The 17,629-nt window shown below is 33.0% G+C and overlaps 1 protein-coding gene across 3 annotated transcripts in view; it reads right to left on the bottom strand.

Moving 5' to 3' along the window:
* The window catches only part of LOC141525843 (uncharacterized), a 293,402-nt gene that overhangs the window by 84,320 nt on the left and 191,453 nt on the right, over positions 1-17,629 (bottom strand). For all 3 annotated transcript variants that reach the window (XM_074240509.1, XM_074240511.1, XM_074240510.1), the window contains exon 3: positions 6,226-6,378. In XM_074240509.1, coding sequence (XP_074096610.1) covers positions 6,226-6,378 — 153 coding nt within the window. The remainder of the gene's footprint in view (positions 1-6,225; positions 6,379-17,629) is intronic.

Genomic DNA, 17,629 nt, shown 5'->3' with positions numbered 1-17,629 from the left:
ATCCTCAAGTTTTTGGTTACTTAAGAGTTCTGTGTGACAAAGTTTCTCCATTAAAAGTGTCAGTTTTTCATCAACCGATTTTTCGGACGATCACGAGCTTTGAATGTGCGTTCAAGAGGAGAAGAGCTTGCTGACTTGAAGCTAGAAACTGAGGAGGCGTTGGAGCTAGTAGATTTTAGCGACACTGGTCTCTTTAATTTTGTATCGAGATTTTCTAGAAGATGGTTTAGTTGATTTCTGCAGCAATCTGATTTTTGCCTGTTTTTATATACTCGCGCGCACAACCTGGATGAAAGTGTTGCTCACAAGTGTTACAATTTACTGACGATCTAACAGGTCGCTTGCATTTAGCACATATATCAGACACCAATGGCATAACCAGAAGTTTAAAAGAGAAATATCCGTGAAATGACCAGACAATTCAACATCAAGTTACAGTTTGCTGGTTATAAACAAGGTAAAATAACTAATCACGATAGTGTCACTCATTCCTTCCCAGCACACACAGTCTAGAAAAGTCCAATTTATTTAATACACTTGATAGGTAAATATTCAGTCAGGAAAATTGTAAGTAGTAATTTACCACACAATTTACCATTCAGAGAAGTTGCAAGTAGCAACTTACAAGGTAATTTACCAATCTTGAAAATTGTAAGTAGTAATTTACCAAACAATTTACGACTCGGAACAATTTCAGGCAGCAACTTACAAGGTAAATTTCCAATCAGAAAAATTGTGTGTAGCAGTCCACAAAGTAATTTACCAAGCAATTTACCATTCAGAGTAATTTTCACTAATATAATCCCTTGTATTATACACTTAATGTCCTATACCAGATTTGAAGCCAGAACAAATTGACATCCAGAATTTGATAAAAGTCAAGTCAACTTAGCCTCAGTAATCATAATGATGTCCCACAAAAACAAATTAGTGTTGACATCAATTTATGCCATCTACAGTCCACAAAACCACAAAAACACTGGGAAATCCAACCCTTTTAACACAGAAAGTTATGAAATAAGTCCTTTAATTGTTAACAGGTTCAATTTATGAGAATTTTATAGTTCAGTTTGCAGATGTTTAAGTTATTTTATGATATATTAAACTGATATTTAAGCTATTTTGAACTGGTAAACTTCAAGTGGAGGTTGACATCAATTGATGCTAATTTGGCTAACAGCCCACTGCACACAAAAACCACTATCAAGTTAACCTCTTCAATGTTGAAAAATAAATATACAATTATTATGTGATCCACAAAAGGCAATTTAATACAATTTATATGTCAGTTTGTAGATCGCAATTTGTTGCTTGCAATAAATCTGGAACAAAAAATGCCCGGGGGCAATTTACAGCAGAAAAATGTTTTAAAGACAGAGCGAAAAATTTGACGTGTTTATGTACTTACAGAGAGAGAGAGAGAGAGAGAGAGAGAGAGAGAGAGAGATTAATAATTTATTCATGCCAAGGCACAGGCCAGATGGCAATATTAAATACAAAATATTTACATAAAATATAAAATATAGTAAAGTATGTATATGTAAGTACAAAAACTTAATCTAATCTAATTAGAAATATATCAAAATAAAAATAATATAATAGATAAAAATAAAAATAATGTAATTGATTCAACAATAATTTTATATTAAAGCTTTAACTACTCAATTTTTAAAGTCTTATTAAAGTTTTTGATTGCCAGTTTTTGACTTTTAACTTAATTATCTAAATTTAGCAAATAATCAAACAATTTATTTTTAAACACTTCACTACTACTCGAGTTTACAATATCTTCAGATCGATCTTCCCATTAGCGGATAAGGGTTACCACTAACTAAAGTTAAAAACTGAGTTAAGTGACCAATAACACTATTTATGTTTAAACTGAGTATATTTAATGGTGGAGCTAAGTTATTAGGAGAATTATTTTTTGAATTATCTAAGCATTAATCAAGTTTCATAAGATCAGATTCACAATTTATAACTAGTCTTTCAGAGTTCTCATCTTTCTTTGCAAAGATTTGCCCATTTCTCGCCCAAACAAACTTGTATTTAGCAGTTTTAGCCTTCTCCTTAGTTTTGAGTAAAAGTTGATGGGTTTCTGGCAGAAAAAATTCATTAACATAAATAGATCCCTTGAATGCATCATCGACTTGCGTAGGAAGAACCTTCTTTACCGGAAGATTGCCAGACTGACGCTTCTTATTGACAACAAAGTTACGAGCTTGGATCGACATCATTGAAATTATAAAAGAGTGAGAGGCAGGCCTAGTTTGATCTCGCACTTGCTTGTTTTTATTCTCAAATTTACGAGCATTTAAGATGCAGCCAGTTAGATTTGGCAGACTCAAATTCGTTAGGACAGCTGTACAGATATCATCTGGTGTTTGGTTATTCGCTACCGAATCGGGAATACCCGATATGACTAATTCGGCAGAGCTCTCTGATACCTGAGAGGAAGAAGATGCAACAGGAGTTGAATTTCCAAGGAGTAACAATTTCTCAGTTACCGCAGCCATTTCATTTTTGTTTGATCTCTAAGATTTTCAAGATCTGAACTGAGCTTGATGATTGATGCAGCGTTTGCCTTAATATTGGCAGTTAGCCTTTCCTGATTCGCAGCAATAGAGTCTTGGGACTGTTGAACTTCTAGTAACTTAGCATCTAGCTTTTCAAATCTTGCATTCGTTGAGACTTCCAGACTACAGAATCTCTCCATCATTGCTGTTAATTTTTGATCGAGAGACTTATCTGCCCAACCTACTGGTAACTGCGCCATTTTTGGAGATACAACAGGTGATACGAATGCTGAGTCAGAAGTAGGTGATAGTGGTGAAATTGGTGTCGTTGGAGACTTCAGAGATGAGACCGAATAATCGACCTGCAGACACACGCTCAGATGTAGAAGATCTCGCGGATTTGAAACTTGAAACTGAAGAGGTGTTGGAGCTGGTAGATTTTAGTGAAGCAAGTCTCGTTTTTGCATCTAAATTTCCCAGGAGATAGTTGAATTGTTTTATGCAACAATCAGTAAGCGGCCTGTTTTTACAAAATCACGTGCACAACCAGGATGAAAATGTTGTTGACAAGTGTTACAAATAACAGATGATTTGACAGGTCTCTTGCATCTAACACATGTGTCAGACACTAATGGCATAACCAGAAGATTTGAAATAAAATTTCTGTAAGGTGATCAGACAATTTAGTGCGAGGTTTCAAATTACCAATCAGAACCAAGAAAAATAACCAGTTATTTTATTGTCACTTAAACCTTCTCGATATACATAAGGTAAAGTAAAAGGTAAATGTCCAAGTAAATAACCAGTGATAAGTATTGTCACTTAAACTATCTTGTGGTACACACTGTAGATCTTATAAGTTGTTGAGTAGTAGCGATTTGATGCCCAGAAACAAGTTGATAACAATTTACCGACGGAGTAGATATCAAATTGATGATATCTTTCAAATCTGGTAAACTTCAAGTGTAAGTTGACATCAACTGACGCTAATTTGGCTAACAGCCCACTGCACACAATAACCACTGTCGACTTAACCTCTTCAATGATGAGAAATAAATATTTAATTATTTTGCAATCCACAACGAACAAATAAGTAAAATTTATATGTTAATCTGCAGATTGCAATTTGTTGCTTGCAATATTTCTGAAACCAAAAATGCCCGGGGGCAATTTTAAGCAGAAAAATGTTCTAAAGATAGAGTGAAAAATTTAGCGTGTTTATGTACTTACAAGAGAGAGAGAGAGAGAGAGAGAGAGAGAGAGAGAGAGAGAGAGAGAGAGAGAGAGAGAGAGAGAGAGAGAGAGAGAGACGTAATGATGCCATCGCGGGGGTCATCAGGGGAGATGGATCATCAGCTTCCTCTGGCCTTAAAACGTCGAGATCTGATTGTTACGTGCCAAATTTTGGGGGTAATTAATTTTTAAATAATTTAAATCCAGATTTTGACCTCATTAGGATGTCAATAGACTCCAGGTGGGTCGTATCAGTGATTCCTCGGCGAAGTACTTTTTAACAAATTTAATTAATAAAATTTATTTAATATTTTACTTTATATTTACCTTCCTTCAGGTAGGTAATGGATAGAATGCCTGAACGCTGGCTAGCGCTCACGGAAAAGGAACCAGGGTGGAATGCTGGTGAGCGCTGTCAACGCTGGGTAAAGGTTTTGATAAGTATCCATTTTAATTGATTTACAATTAAATAGGTTTATCAAAAAGGAATTGACAGGTTCAGCCTCGGACCAGCAGAGATTGTTCATCTGCCAAGTTCTCGGACTGACTACTTCAGATGAAGTCTGAAGACAGAATGTATTTGAATAATAATTACAATGAGTTTTTATAATGGTTTTTAGCAACGTTGCATCTCAGGTTACCCTACGTGATCATCAACGCAGTCCAAATCTCACAACGTAGACTGTTTAGTCTACTGGGCTGCGTTGACGTTTCAGAAATCTCTTATCTCGAGATATTTCCGTTGCGAAATACCTCGGATAATAATGAATTAATTGAAATAACAATTTATTAAATTCAAAATTTACGAGAACGTAACATGATAAAAATTCGGTTTTTGCAAAACGGGATGAAAACAATAGCTTCCCGATTTTTGAAAATCGTTAATTTTCTTAGCAGGAAATTAAAAAAGTGGTACTTGGACTCTCTTACGATTGTCTCGCGCTCGTTCTCCAGAACTTTTTAGTGCATTTATCCTGTGTTAATTTTTCATTTTTCTAAATCTTTCCTAATTTTCTAATTTATCCATTTTTTAGCATCACCATATGTCAACGACGTTGCTCGCGCTCTTCTTACTCGGTAATTCATATTTCAGTCCAATTAGTCGCTCATAATATTAACAGTATTAATATTTATGTATTTTCATAAGAGCTAACCTAAAATAATAAGCAATAATTCGTTGATTATTAACTCCAGCAATCCAAAACCCAGTATTGTTTTCTAAATTGAATTCAAATGAAGATTAACTATGTTAAATTTTAAGCCAATACAACGTGTAGCACTCGTGATCTCGTCTTGGGTTAATTAGTGTCACGAAATTGGTACTTCGTATTGACCACTTCGGCCAAATTCGGTCGTACTTAGTATATAAGATATGTAGGGCTACTCGAGTTTCTAGAAGAAGAGCGGTCCTGAGATTAAAGATATTGTCATTTCCAAACAGAACTCCAATACCAGTAAGTAATATTAGGTTAATTGATCAGCTTGTAAGTGCTCTCGCGAGTGATTTAGTTAGTCTATTTTAAATAAGCTGCCTGCGAGTCGAGCATCAACAGTTTAACGGAGAGTTTCGTGTCAGACTGTGGTGAGGAGTTCAGTAAATAAAAATAGACTAGTAAAGCATTGTATCAACAAGAATGGAGCCGGTTGTATCAATGAAAATAGAGTCGGGTCAGTGCGTTCGGTTATCGATGATTTGGAATATTCAGAAGCCGTGAGCGAGCATCCCTGTATTTCGACATTAGGATTTCTGTAATACAGCTTCAATACTTTCTCTTCGAACGTCGTTAATTAGTCGAATCATCAGTTGATATTTATACATATTTGATTTTTCTAGTAGAAATAGTCGTAATATTAAGCTAGTGCCAACAGGGTGGGATGTCTGTTAAATTATAAATTGTTTGAGACATTCACGACACCTTTCTAATGTTGAACTACGGACATATATTCATTTCGTCAACGTATATGGAAAGAGAATTCTGTTTCAGAAAGCTAAAAATTTAAACATAGAAATTGCGCAACTGTCGCTTACTTCGGTATATAATAGTCTGAACTTATTTATTCATTAACAATAATAGAATTTTTGAAAACTATCCCAAAAACTTTACTTGGTTCGTTATTTGAAACTTTCTATGAGAGTTATAGATCAAAAATTTTACTTGGGGTTGTTTGTTTATAACAGATTAAATCCTCTACAAGAATATGCTAATAAATTGCTTAAAAGTCTTTAAAGTTTCAATTGACAATAAATAACGTGCATGTTATGTTTAGGTAGAAAATTTGAAATTCCCACTATTACTTTTTAAATTTGGGCTAACATCTTTTTTCAAGTAAGAGTTACTATATTTCAACAGATAGGTATTTCTAAACTAAAAATTCAATAAAATCGTGTTTTCAGCTTACTGTAATAATTATATGCATGCTAAGTGTAGTAATTTCTTATGTATGTTTTATATTTGGTCACAACACTCACTGTTACCTTATTTCTTTTTATCCATCTCCGATGAGCTTCACATTGTTTTGTCTTATAACATTCTCCTTTAGAATCATGTAGTGATGATGGAGATAAGGGGATTGGTGATTGTTGACTGCAGCTCTGCCATGCTGCTTTTCCTGGTCCTTGACCTCCACACTGTAACATCACAATAGGATTCAATACGATCGTTGCATGTAAATAATCAAAATGGTTCGTTTAAGTGATTCTGACTTTTTATTTATTTCTGCTTCATAATATATATATAAACATTTTTCTTATTAGACTATAACTTGAAGCGCTATGTAGAAAAAAAACTTTATAAAATTTTTTGTAAACGATTTTTCTTTAACGCATACATTGATTTTGAAGTATACGCAGATATCGTCGTTGTTTTCCATGAGGAGGATCTCATCAAATTTTGGAATTAATCGATACATCTGTTTGGAAATCATTCCAAAAAAATATTGTTTTTTTAATTTTCATTGAGATTTCTCAAAATATATGGGTCAAAATCAGTTAAAATTGTATTAGAAATGTTAGTTTGATGAAATCCTATCGAACGCCACCAAATTTATTTAAATCAGTCAACCCGTTCAAGAATTATAGAAAGTTTGCACACACACACACACACACACACACACACACACACACACACACACACACACACACACACACACACACACACACACACACACACACACACACACACACACACACACACGACCATAGTGACACCCTCGCGGGAGTAGTCAGGGAATCTTTTTGTGACCTCAGAAAGTTGAGATCTGATGAGAATTCGATTTTTGCAAAACAGGGTAACACCAATAACTTCCCGATTTTCTTAGCGGGAAGTTAAAAATTCTGAGATCTAAGGCAAGCATAATTATCATGTGAGCAGAAGCTCACTTTACCGCGTCAATAACACTGCTGTCTTCTGTCTTTCGAGCCATTTTGAGTAGAACTCCTCCTTACGTCGTCCGTTTTATAGACTTTATGCCTACCCGTCCCGACAGGGTTTACCTTGGCTTTAATTTCCTTGCGAAGATCGGCGTACGTTCGCCCTTCAGCTGGTTAGACCAGCACAGCCTTTGTTCTTGTCTTCTTCCTCCTCGGTTTCTTAGAGACGTCCTCACTTAGCCGTTATTGGGATTTAGTAGATTAAGCCGCTAGCTCTTGTTGTCTTTCCCCTTTCTTTTCTTGCCGAGTCACTTTAATCCAGGTATCGTACCGGGCTGTCTTTTTCAGTGCTGACTTTTCGATTGCTGAAGAAGAGCTGGACGTGAACTGCTACCTATTCCTGTTGTTGACCTTTCCTTTGTAACGGAGTACACGGGGCCTTCCTTATCCGAAGAAGGACTCCGATCCGCGTTAGTTAATTTTTGACCGTTTCCCCAGAGCGCTGTGCTCTGAAGTACTCGCGTCAGTAGGTGTAAGTTAGTAAGTAAGTCCCCAAGGTGGAGGCGCCGGCGCCGAAAGAGAGAGAGAGAGAGAGAGTGGGAAAGACAGACTAAAGAAAGAAACGAACCAACGTAATTTGGAAAGATCATTGTGACTGAACCGTCGAAATCAATACCTCGCATACAGTTCGAATCAGGTAATTATTTTTGATTCGCTCGTTCTAAGTGCAACGAGGCGATGAAAACTTGACAAATTTAATACCTGCTATGCCAATATGCCAGCTCGCTTAGATTTGATTTTAATTGTAACTATTTCTAATGCCAACTTGCTGTAACAGGGAATTAATATCTGAGGAGGACAGGACGCGACGTGGCGACCTGGGACTTTGCCGCAAATTTGAGATCCTTGTAACAGGGTAAAATTACCCTTAATCGATGTCACCGGATATCGATAATTATTCGACATAGCACTGGCGCGTCTCGATCTTCGGGCCTAAAGGGAGAATAGGAGGGGGTGAGTTTAGGTTAAAATAGGTGAGCCGTGCAGTGGAAAAGGGAGAAGTAGTGTGACCGCCAGACTGAGTGCCACGGAAATCGAGAAGGACCGATCCCCGGAGTAGTGACGAGACGAAGGAAGCCAACTACAACCAGGACTTCATCTTCAATAAGAGAGTTAGATCATCATTTTATTCGTCAAGGTATTAATTATTACTCTGTGGGAAAGAAGTGGACCGCGGTTTACCTAATACCCAGTTACTTCTCCTAATTATTTATCAATTGGATCGTTTAATCGACGATTATTTCAATAAATAAGAGTCGAACATTTGCTAGTTTTGGATTTAGTGATTTTCATGGGGGCTTATACCCGAGGATCACTCAATCGACCTTGCGGGAAAATTTTAACTACTAGAAATTTATCAATTAATTAGTTAACATCCGAAAATTTCGTTAATTTTATTGTTGTAATTTTTATAACAATTAACTTAGTAAAATTGATTAATTTTTGTTACTTGAAAATAATCGACAAACTTTTGTTAGTGAAATTTTGGTCGAGCGTCAATACATTTTTGTGTCGCAATAAATTCCAATACCCAAGGTCAAGCAAAACTTAGCTAGCGAATGTTCTAGTAAATAAAATTTGAATGTTTCGACTTGTGTCGATTATTTTTATAATTGATAAAACTAGTAGAAAATTATTGATAATATTTTATTAAGAGTTAATTATTGAAAATAATATATATTGGAAAATTATCGAAATTATTTTATATTGTAAAATTATTGTATAATTATAAATTTAGTAATTTTGGGGATTAAGTCCGTGAATTAATTAAATTAATTTTTATTACAAATTGATAATTATCGGCGTGGACATTAAGTCCAAGAAATCAGTTAATTGAGTCAAAATTATCACGGGAAACATTTAGTCAGAATTAGTTAATTAACTTATGTTAATAATTTTGAACGTGATTGAGAAAGTTATATTGTGATTAATTTAATTACCAAAAGTTACTTCAAGGTATTAAGGCCTTTTGTTTTAAATAGTTATTGTTATATTATTAAGACCATGACTATAAACTACTGAGGAATTTTAATCCATCTGATATTTTAATAGAATTAGAATTAGCAATCGAAATTTGAGAATTGTAATAGTTAGTTCAAGGTTATTTAGAAATTGATTGTTAATTGAAAATTATCGTTTTATTAAATTACTAATGATTGAATAATTAATTTAGAATATTTAATTAAAATTAATTACAGTCAATTTTGTTAAAGATAAAATTTATAAAGTAAAAATTAAATAAAGTCAAGTCAGTAGTGTTAGTGTGAGACAAGTATGGGTTATGTGTGAGTCGCAGAGTATCTAGGTCTACGTTTCGTCACTGGGCTGTTGTTCTGTAGTAAAGTGTGTATAAGCTGCAGGAATATCTAGGTCTACGTTTCGTCACTGGGCTGTTACTCCTGTGAGCCGAGTCAACGATCCCGGTATATGATTCGTCTCTGTGCGGGTGATTATAGGTTTAGTTAAACGGGTAAGCGCCGGGAGGGGCCCGTTACGTGTAGACGCCGGGAGGGGCTCGTCGAGAATAAGAAAATTGTTAAGTGTGGTTAGTGTGTAAGTGAATGAATTTTGTTAACTTGTTTTAAGTCAAACACTGTTAAGTTTTCTTTTATTGTTAATAAATATCGATATATTGTTAATTAATTATTTATTATTCAACAGCACCTTCCTCCACTCTCTCTACCCTAAGATAAGATTTCTCAGCTCTGGACCGGTTCCAGGAACCGTGATTAAAAATCCTGGTGACGCCCTGATAATTATATTGTTGTTAGTTTTGTTTATTTATTTATAAAATTGATTAGGGGCCAACCTGAGCAGGTAAAACTGTTACAACCTCAACGAGGAGAATTGTAAGTAGAAAATTCAACAAGGAGTTGCAGCGACGAGGGATTGCTGATAAAAACTTAGGAAAGGAAAATTAACTCCAGGTACAATTATCATGTCTGATTAATTTCTCCGGTTCGCGGCGTCAGCCAGACCTTATGTCAGCTGAAGGTCATCGCCATTTCGCGTTCGGTCACAATCGCGATTTTACGAATTAAAATTAAAATTTAGAATTAAGATTAGAAAATTAACAAAACAGTTAGTTAATAATACCAGGACCTATTTCGGGGTATTAATTAATTTGTTTAAGAAAAATGATTCGTCCTAGTCAGGTTACCTATTTCACACATAGGCCTATCTGGGTTAATGATACTAGGAACATATTTCGGGTTATTAATTTCAGCTTCTTATGTCGTGTGTAAAATAATAATTAATAGTAATCGTTAAATTAAAGATTTGGCTTAAGCCAGGAAAAATTGGAATTGAGTAAACCGAAATTAGAATTATTTAAGACAAAATTTAATCAACACTAAAATTAATTTATTAAAATATTTTAGTAATAAGTTTTAGTAAAACTCAGCAGAATTGAAATCAAGTTAAAATCAGGAAATAGTTCAGTGAATAATTTGGAATAAAATTCGAATTGTAAAAATAAAACAACAGTAAAAATTAGGATCAGATAATAATTGTTAAAATGTTTGTTTAAATTAATTAGTTAAAAGTAAAGAATAAAATAATTGTAAATTTCGTTTATAAGAAAAATCGTCAAAAGTTCTACGACAGAAACGCAAGACCGAGAGAGAGAGTCGGCCATCTTCCCGCGTTCATCGAAGGATTTGCGATGTGAAAATGACCTTAATCGATAGGTCTACGTTAGGTCCGGATAGGTCCACTAAAATTTTCGTTAGGTCCTTTATAGTTTTTTTATAAATAATTTTTTTAATTTTAATGAAAAAAAAATTACATTTTAGCACCTCATTCAATGAAAAGCTGACCAATTTAATCATAATCGTATTCTTAATCGTTAGGTCCGTATTGGTCCATCATTTTGGTTATTAAATTATTTGTTTTATTTGTTTAATTGATAATTATAAAATAATTAAAAGCTGCACATGCGCAAATCATGATTAAATGGCGCGAAATTGAAATTGTTCCCGTTTCTTCTTTTTATTGAATCAATAAATAAAATTTCTTTTAAAATGTTAATTTATTCACAACCTTCTTCTCAATTTCGATCGAAATTATTTCGGATTTAAGTTATCATTGTGCATATTTCTATTCAAAATATATGAAATATATAGATATTTCACAATGTTAACCTAAATCCAAGATAATTTCAATCCTGAATTGAAAAACTAACTCTCAAGCTTGTACAATTCTTTTGAGTTCAAAAATCCTTCGATGGGGTGCTAAATTTGTGCAGGTGACTTGCACGCTCGATAGTAGATTGTAACCGGGTAAAATTACCCTTAATCGATATGTCGCCGGATGCCTATAATTATTCGACGCTGACTGGCCCGTCTCGATCTTCGGGACTCATTTAGCATTAAGTGGGGGTATTTTGGGGTTTACGTGCGAGCAAATATTTTTTCAACATGTTGTCGTCTTAATAATAAGTCTTACTTTTTGTCTTAAAATGAAGTCTTACTTTTTGTCTGGGAATGAAGTCTTATTTTTAACTTTTCGCTTTCAAAATTAATAATTTTCAAAAGTAATAACAAGAACTCCACGTTTTGAGATCCTAGGAAGCTGCTCTGAATATTTCTAGCTGGACTCCCGGCCGCGCGCGCGTGTGTGTGTGTGTGTGTGTGTATATATATATATGTATGTGTGTGTCTAGAGCGAATCAATCGATCGAGATTAGCAATGCTGCGTTTAGAAGTGCTCACTGAGACTTCGAACCGAATACATTTTGAAGTCAATCGTCCGAGAGGCTAAATAATGGTTTTCAGATAACTTAAAAATTTTTTCATCTATGTATATACTTAAGACCTTAACGAATTGACTAATTTTCGAACGTTTCAAGCTCGAAAAAAACCGAAAGTTTCAGGGTTGGTCTGCCGGTGAACTGCGTTTCGTCAAACTACTCGTTCAACTATTTTTTGTCTTAACATTAAATCTTATTTTTTGTTTAAAAATAAAGTTTGATTTTTTGTCTTAAAAAATCAATAACTTTTCTTGTTGCTTAATTACAAGAAATTACATCAAGCAAGTAGCAAATCACAACACGAGCAAGTAGCAAATCGCAACAAGCACGTAGCAATGAGCAAGTAGTACGTAGCAACGAGCAAGTAGCACGTAGCAACGAGCAAGTAGGAAAACGCGACCAGCAAGTAAGAAAACGCGACCAGCAGGTAGCAAATTGCAACAAGCACGTAGCAACAAGCAAATCACTCAGTCTTACTTTTTGTCTTACTCTTGCATTAAAATGAAATCTTACTTTCTATCTTAAAATTAAATCTCAATTTCTCTCTCAATCTCGTGCTGAAATTAAATTTTATCCTTTGCTTTAATTGTTGCTGTAACTTACCGTTAGATAGCACTGCTATACATAAAAATTCTCTGTTTCTATTTAAATTCAAAAAGTCAAATATTCAATTTTTCATTAACATTCAAAACAAAAAGTTAAAAAGTTTTAGAAAATGTAATCGAGATGAAAATTTGAGAACTGCTCGATTTCTAAAATAGGAAAATTCGATGTAACTGTAATTGCAAAGAAAAAATTAATTTGACAGATAAACAACACAAATTTTTCTTAAATTGAATTTGAAAACAATTTACAAAAATTTTAAAGACTTTGATTATTATTGTTTTTGTTTGCTTTTATTTCTTGAGTTTCCCAAAATTAGTGTGACACATCGTTTAAATTGTGATTTGGATAATTGAAGACTTTTTGGGGTTTTGGATTTTGTGTATTCTGATATATTGAAAGCATTTTATTCAATAATAAAATTTCAGTATGTTAAAATAATTCTTTGAGAGAAACTACACTGATAAAAAAGTTAACTTGATTCAAGAGAAAAATATCGAACTAAGAACATCATTTAGAAGAAAATCTGTTCCTTGAGTCAAGAGACAAAATTCTTGAGCTAAGAATAATTTCTTTGAGTCAAGAACTTTTTATCAGTAGTCAAAACATTAAATTCAAATACTAACTTTTTACAGCTCTAATAATTTTTTTCGGAATAAGTTTTACTTTCCTTTCAACGTCATGGTTTTTAAATTTTCACGTCCATTTAATGCCAGTAGCAGCTCTCTAATTATTTTTCGTGGTTGACAGTCATATATTTCATTGATTTTGTTTAAAATACGGGTTTTAATAAGAACACTGCTACCTTTGATAAGTTCAGTTTCATCCTCATCATTATCATCTTCATCTGGGCTATTGTCATCATCGGTGTCATTATCGATATCATCATCGGCGTCATCATGGTGATTATCATTATTCCCAGATCCATCACGGTGACTATTATTATTCCCAGAGTCATCACGATAATGATCATCATCATTATCAGAGCCGTCGTGATGCCCATCATCGTTACCAGTGTCGTTATTACTACCATCGTTGTTGTTGTCATCTGTATGACTGCCAACAACGCAATTATCAACATCAGTTGTAATTGAAATAGGAAGATTATCGTTGCTAGTACATCATTTTGAAACGCAATCACAAGTAGAGTCGTAATCGTTTCCATTATCAGCAATACAGTTGTCATAACTACAACTAGCATCAGCCACAAGATTATCCCATGCATCATCACAACTGTTACCATCACTAGCTAGAACATCATTCCCAACTCCACTTTGAGCAGCAACAACACTGTCACGATCGCCATCGCCGGATTTTACACTTTCGCTTCCATTATCCTTATCATGCTTAATGAAAACGAATCCTTCACAGTTAAATATTTCATAAGGATCATCATTTTGATCGACAGCAGCAACATCATCATCATTATGAATACCGGCAGCAGCAACGCCATTATTGTCATTCGTACAACCATTATTGTGACCACCAGAAACATCACGTTGATTTTTATGACCGTCATCAACGACATAAACGTTGCCCTCATAACAACCACCATCCGCGCAAGATCATTTTCCATCCCAGAAGCTTTAGATAAATCTTTAGAAAATACATGCATTCCGGTAATAATTCCATCAGTGTTAATGATCAAATTTTTCAAAAAATTATCATCGGCTACATAACAAATAAAAAAGTCTATCAATTAATATATCAAACGTAAATTTCTGTTGAACATTTCGGTCAAAAAAAGCAGATAAATATCGTTTTCAGCAATGATTCGTCCCGATAAATACTTGCGACCCCAGCGTATCGTTGCCCAATTATCATCAAAATGCTTATTGATGTCAACAGATTCCACAATACTGATAGTTTTATCTTTTTTCCAAAAAATCAGAGAATACATTTTAAAAAATAATTAAAATATATGTTATGATGATTTTTTATAGCAGGAGTTGTATATAAAAGGTCTCAGCTCGTTCAAAACAATGTGAATATATTCATATACACAAAATAGATTAATTAAAACAAGTGAATATATCTTCAAATGAAATAACATAATATTAAATCTGGAACGATGAAAACTGAAATGTACTTGTTGTTATTTACATAAAATAGACGGGTTATTCGATAGGCTTTCAGATTGACAGGTGGACAATCAATGTATAACATTTTTTAAGACCAAACTTCTAATGCTGCTAAATGAAAATACAAATTTCAGCTATTACGACGTTTTTGAGCTCTTCAAGCTCCAAATCATGGATAGATGTTTTGAGCATAACAAGCTCTAGAACAGAACTGATATATTGGAAAATATTGATTTTTAGAGCAGAAAGTTAAGAGGGAAAATAATTTAATTGTATCTTCTTACTTCTTTTTAGTAGATTTCATAGAAATCTAACTATTGCATTGGTTCTCATGACGGAACTTTTGAAAAATTTTGCTATATTCCGACTTAACTCGACGAGCTGAGTCAGAAAATATATATGGTTCAAAAGTTTATATATGTATAAATATATTGAGACACTACAAAATGTCCCGACTTTATCAGCCTGGCGAACTACCACCCGAAATTTTCGTTACCGACACTAGCTAAAATAATAGGTAGTCCCGTGACGTCACAAGACGGCACGAGGAGGGGAAAAACGGTCACAAACCCCGATACTTGAGCGGTGATCGACACTTCGATCTATCCCCCAGTGTCAGCCACCACGTTAGATTTATCTTAGTCAATTTTTACCACTATACCACTATTACCACTATTAGGTGATTACTCACCAAAACTACATAATCTATTAACAACTATCAAATCTATTATTTAATTATTAAGTTTATATTGTCATTATTACTACTATTTAGTGTTAAATTATCATTACGTTATTGTAAATAATCAACTATCGACAACCTAGAATATTAGTAAAATATTCCTACTACAAATCTATTGTATTTCGTCACCGAGTATAATAAATAAATTCTAAGTGTTTAGTTAGTGAAATAAAACTAAGTTTGTTGCAATTTCGTCACCAATCAAGTTAATTTATCCACTACGATATTCACTTTGCGTAATTCCATCTAACCAATTACAACACCAACTACGGAAGAAGGATCACCTGCACAGTAACATTTGTAAGTAAGTAAAATAAATTTAACTGGCACACGTAGTAACTTCTGTCCCATAATCTATCTAATCGAGCTCTCCTAAAACAAAAGACAATCATAAATACGGAAGCGGAATATCCCAGGGCAGTGGACCAAAATTATAAACGACATCCAGTCGACTAATTCTTATCCGCGAGGTTTAGTGGCCTAGAAACTAAAATTTTTCATAGAAGTAAAAATTCTAGTGTTTCAATATATATATATATATATATATATATATATATATATATATATATATATATATATATATATATATAAATATATATACGATATAATGCAGCTTGTCACGACGATAGCGTCACCAATTTACAACGGATCTTTACCAAACTCAACATACTTATTCTACAGATAGATACCGAAGTTAAGTTCGAAGATGAGCTTAATCGGTCAAGTAATTTAGAAATGCCAAGATTTCAAAATTTTCAAAATCATAAAAATTCATATTTCTTCACTTTCTAACTCGAATAACTTCTGAATGGAATAATTTATTGAATCTCCGTAAACTGCATTTGAAAGTGCTTTAAATAAGCTTTAATTTGAGTACCAAATCATATGTGTAGTCTTAAAATTAAGTCCTATTCCGCTATGCCAAATATGAAATTTGCTGTTGCACTCGTTTTAGTAGATTTCATAGAAAATTAACGATTTCCAAATATCGAAAAGTTATTGTTTTTACCTAGTTTCGTAATAAAAAAATGAAGCGATATTCGAATTCTACCCACTGAATTCCAACTATTGTCGTAACAAATCCTGAAAAACTAAAAAAGAAAAATTAACATTACCTTGTAATAAATTATCAAAAGTTTTTAATCAACAAAATGAGTTCAAAATGATAAAATTTTAAATTATACCATTTACTTTAATTCTTCACCATTTTCAAACAATCTGAGTTCCTGACTCTCATTAAAATTTATTTTAACCATATTTTCAAATATAGATTAATTTACAATTAATATCGCAGTTTATAATTCTGATTACTGATAATCTAATAATCATTTCAATGAGAGTTTTCTTAAATAACAAAATAATATTTGTTTATTATGTGAAGTTAGGAATATTTAGTTAACGAGAATATAGTTATTAAATTCACCACAATTCGTTTGCTTCTAAAATTGACTGTGACGTTGGTTATAACTATTTTCTAATTACGGTTATCAATATAACGGTTATAATGAAACAATAAATGAATAAAAAAATTTTTTAGGTTCACAAAATTAAGTCAATATAATAAAAAATTAATTTACTATAACAAATTTCATGTAATAATAATTAATATTAACAAATCTCGTGTAATAATGATTAATTATGATAAATTTTATATAATAACTGTGTAAACTTTGATTACAATGATTACAATATACATCATACGTTAATCTAATTGTATTTTTGATTAATAAGTGATAAAATGAAATCTACTTCCATTTCGGCTGCCGAATGGCTCTTTTTTTAAAATAAATCTACTATCAAGCGTGCAAGTCATTGAAACAATATAACAAAAATATTTTAAAATTAATATTCCGTTGCTTAAATTAATTTAAAATATGGTTAACCGCATATTTTAGAATCTCAAACAACGAATTTCGGTGGTATGATTACATACATGAGTGGTTGTGTGAATAGTTTATTTAATTTGGATTGATTCAACTTTATTTTGTTTCATTGCACGCTTCACTTGAATGAAATAAACAACCACAAATCTATAAAATTTCAACCAATCGGAAGTTTCAACTCTGCCCGTCTTTTTTCACTCTCTTTTAAAAAAACCAAATTCTTGGGCCTAGACTAATCACAAAATACCCCCTAAAGTAAAAAAATCACATACAATTATATATGATTCACATATAACTATACATAATTATATATGATTTTATGTAATTATATACAATTGTATATAATTTAATATAATTATATATATTAGGGTGATTCAAAAAAAAAGAATATTTT

Source organism: Cotesia typhae, unplaced genomic scaffold, assembly GCF_013202065.1.
Source record: "Cotesia typhae breed Kobodo isofemale line unplaced genomic scaffold, CoteBio_Ctyphae contig_27, whole genome shotgun sequence".
NCBI classification, from domain to species: domain Eukaryota; kingdom Metazoa; phylum Arthropoda; class Insecta; order Hymenoptera; family Braconidae; genus Cotesia; species Cotesia typhae.
Note: the sequence above shows the minus strand (reverse complement) of the source record. Positions and strands in the feature narration are given on the sequence as shown.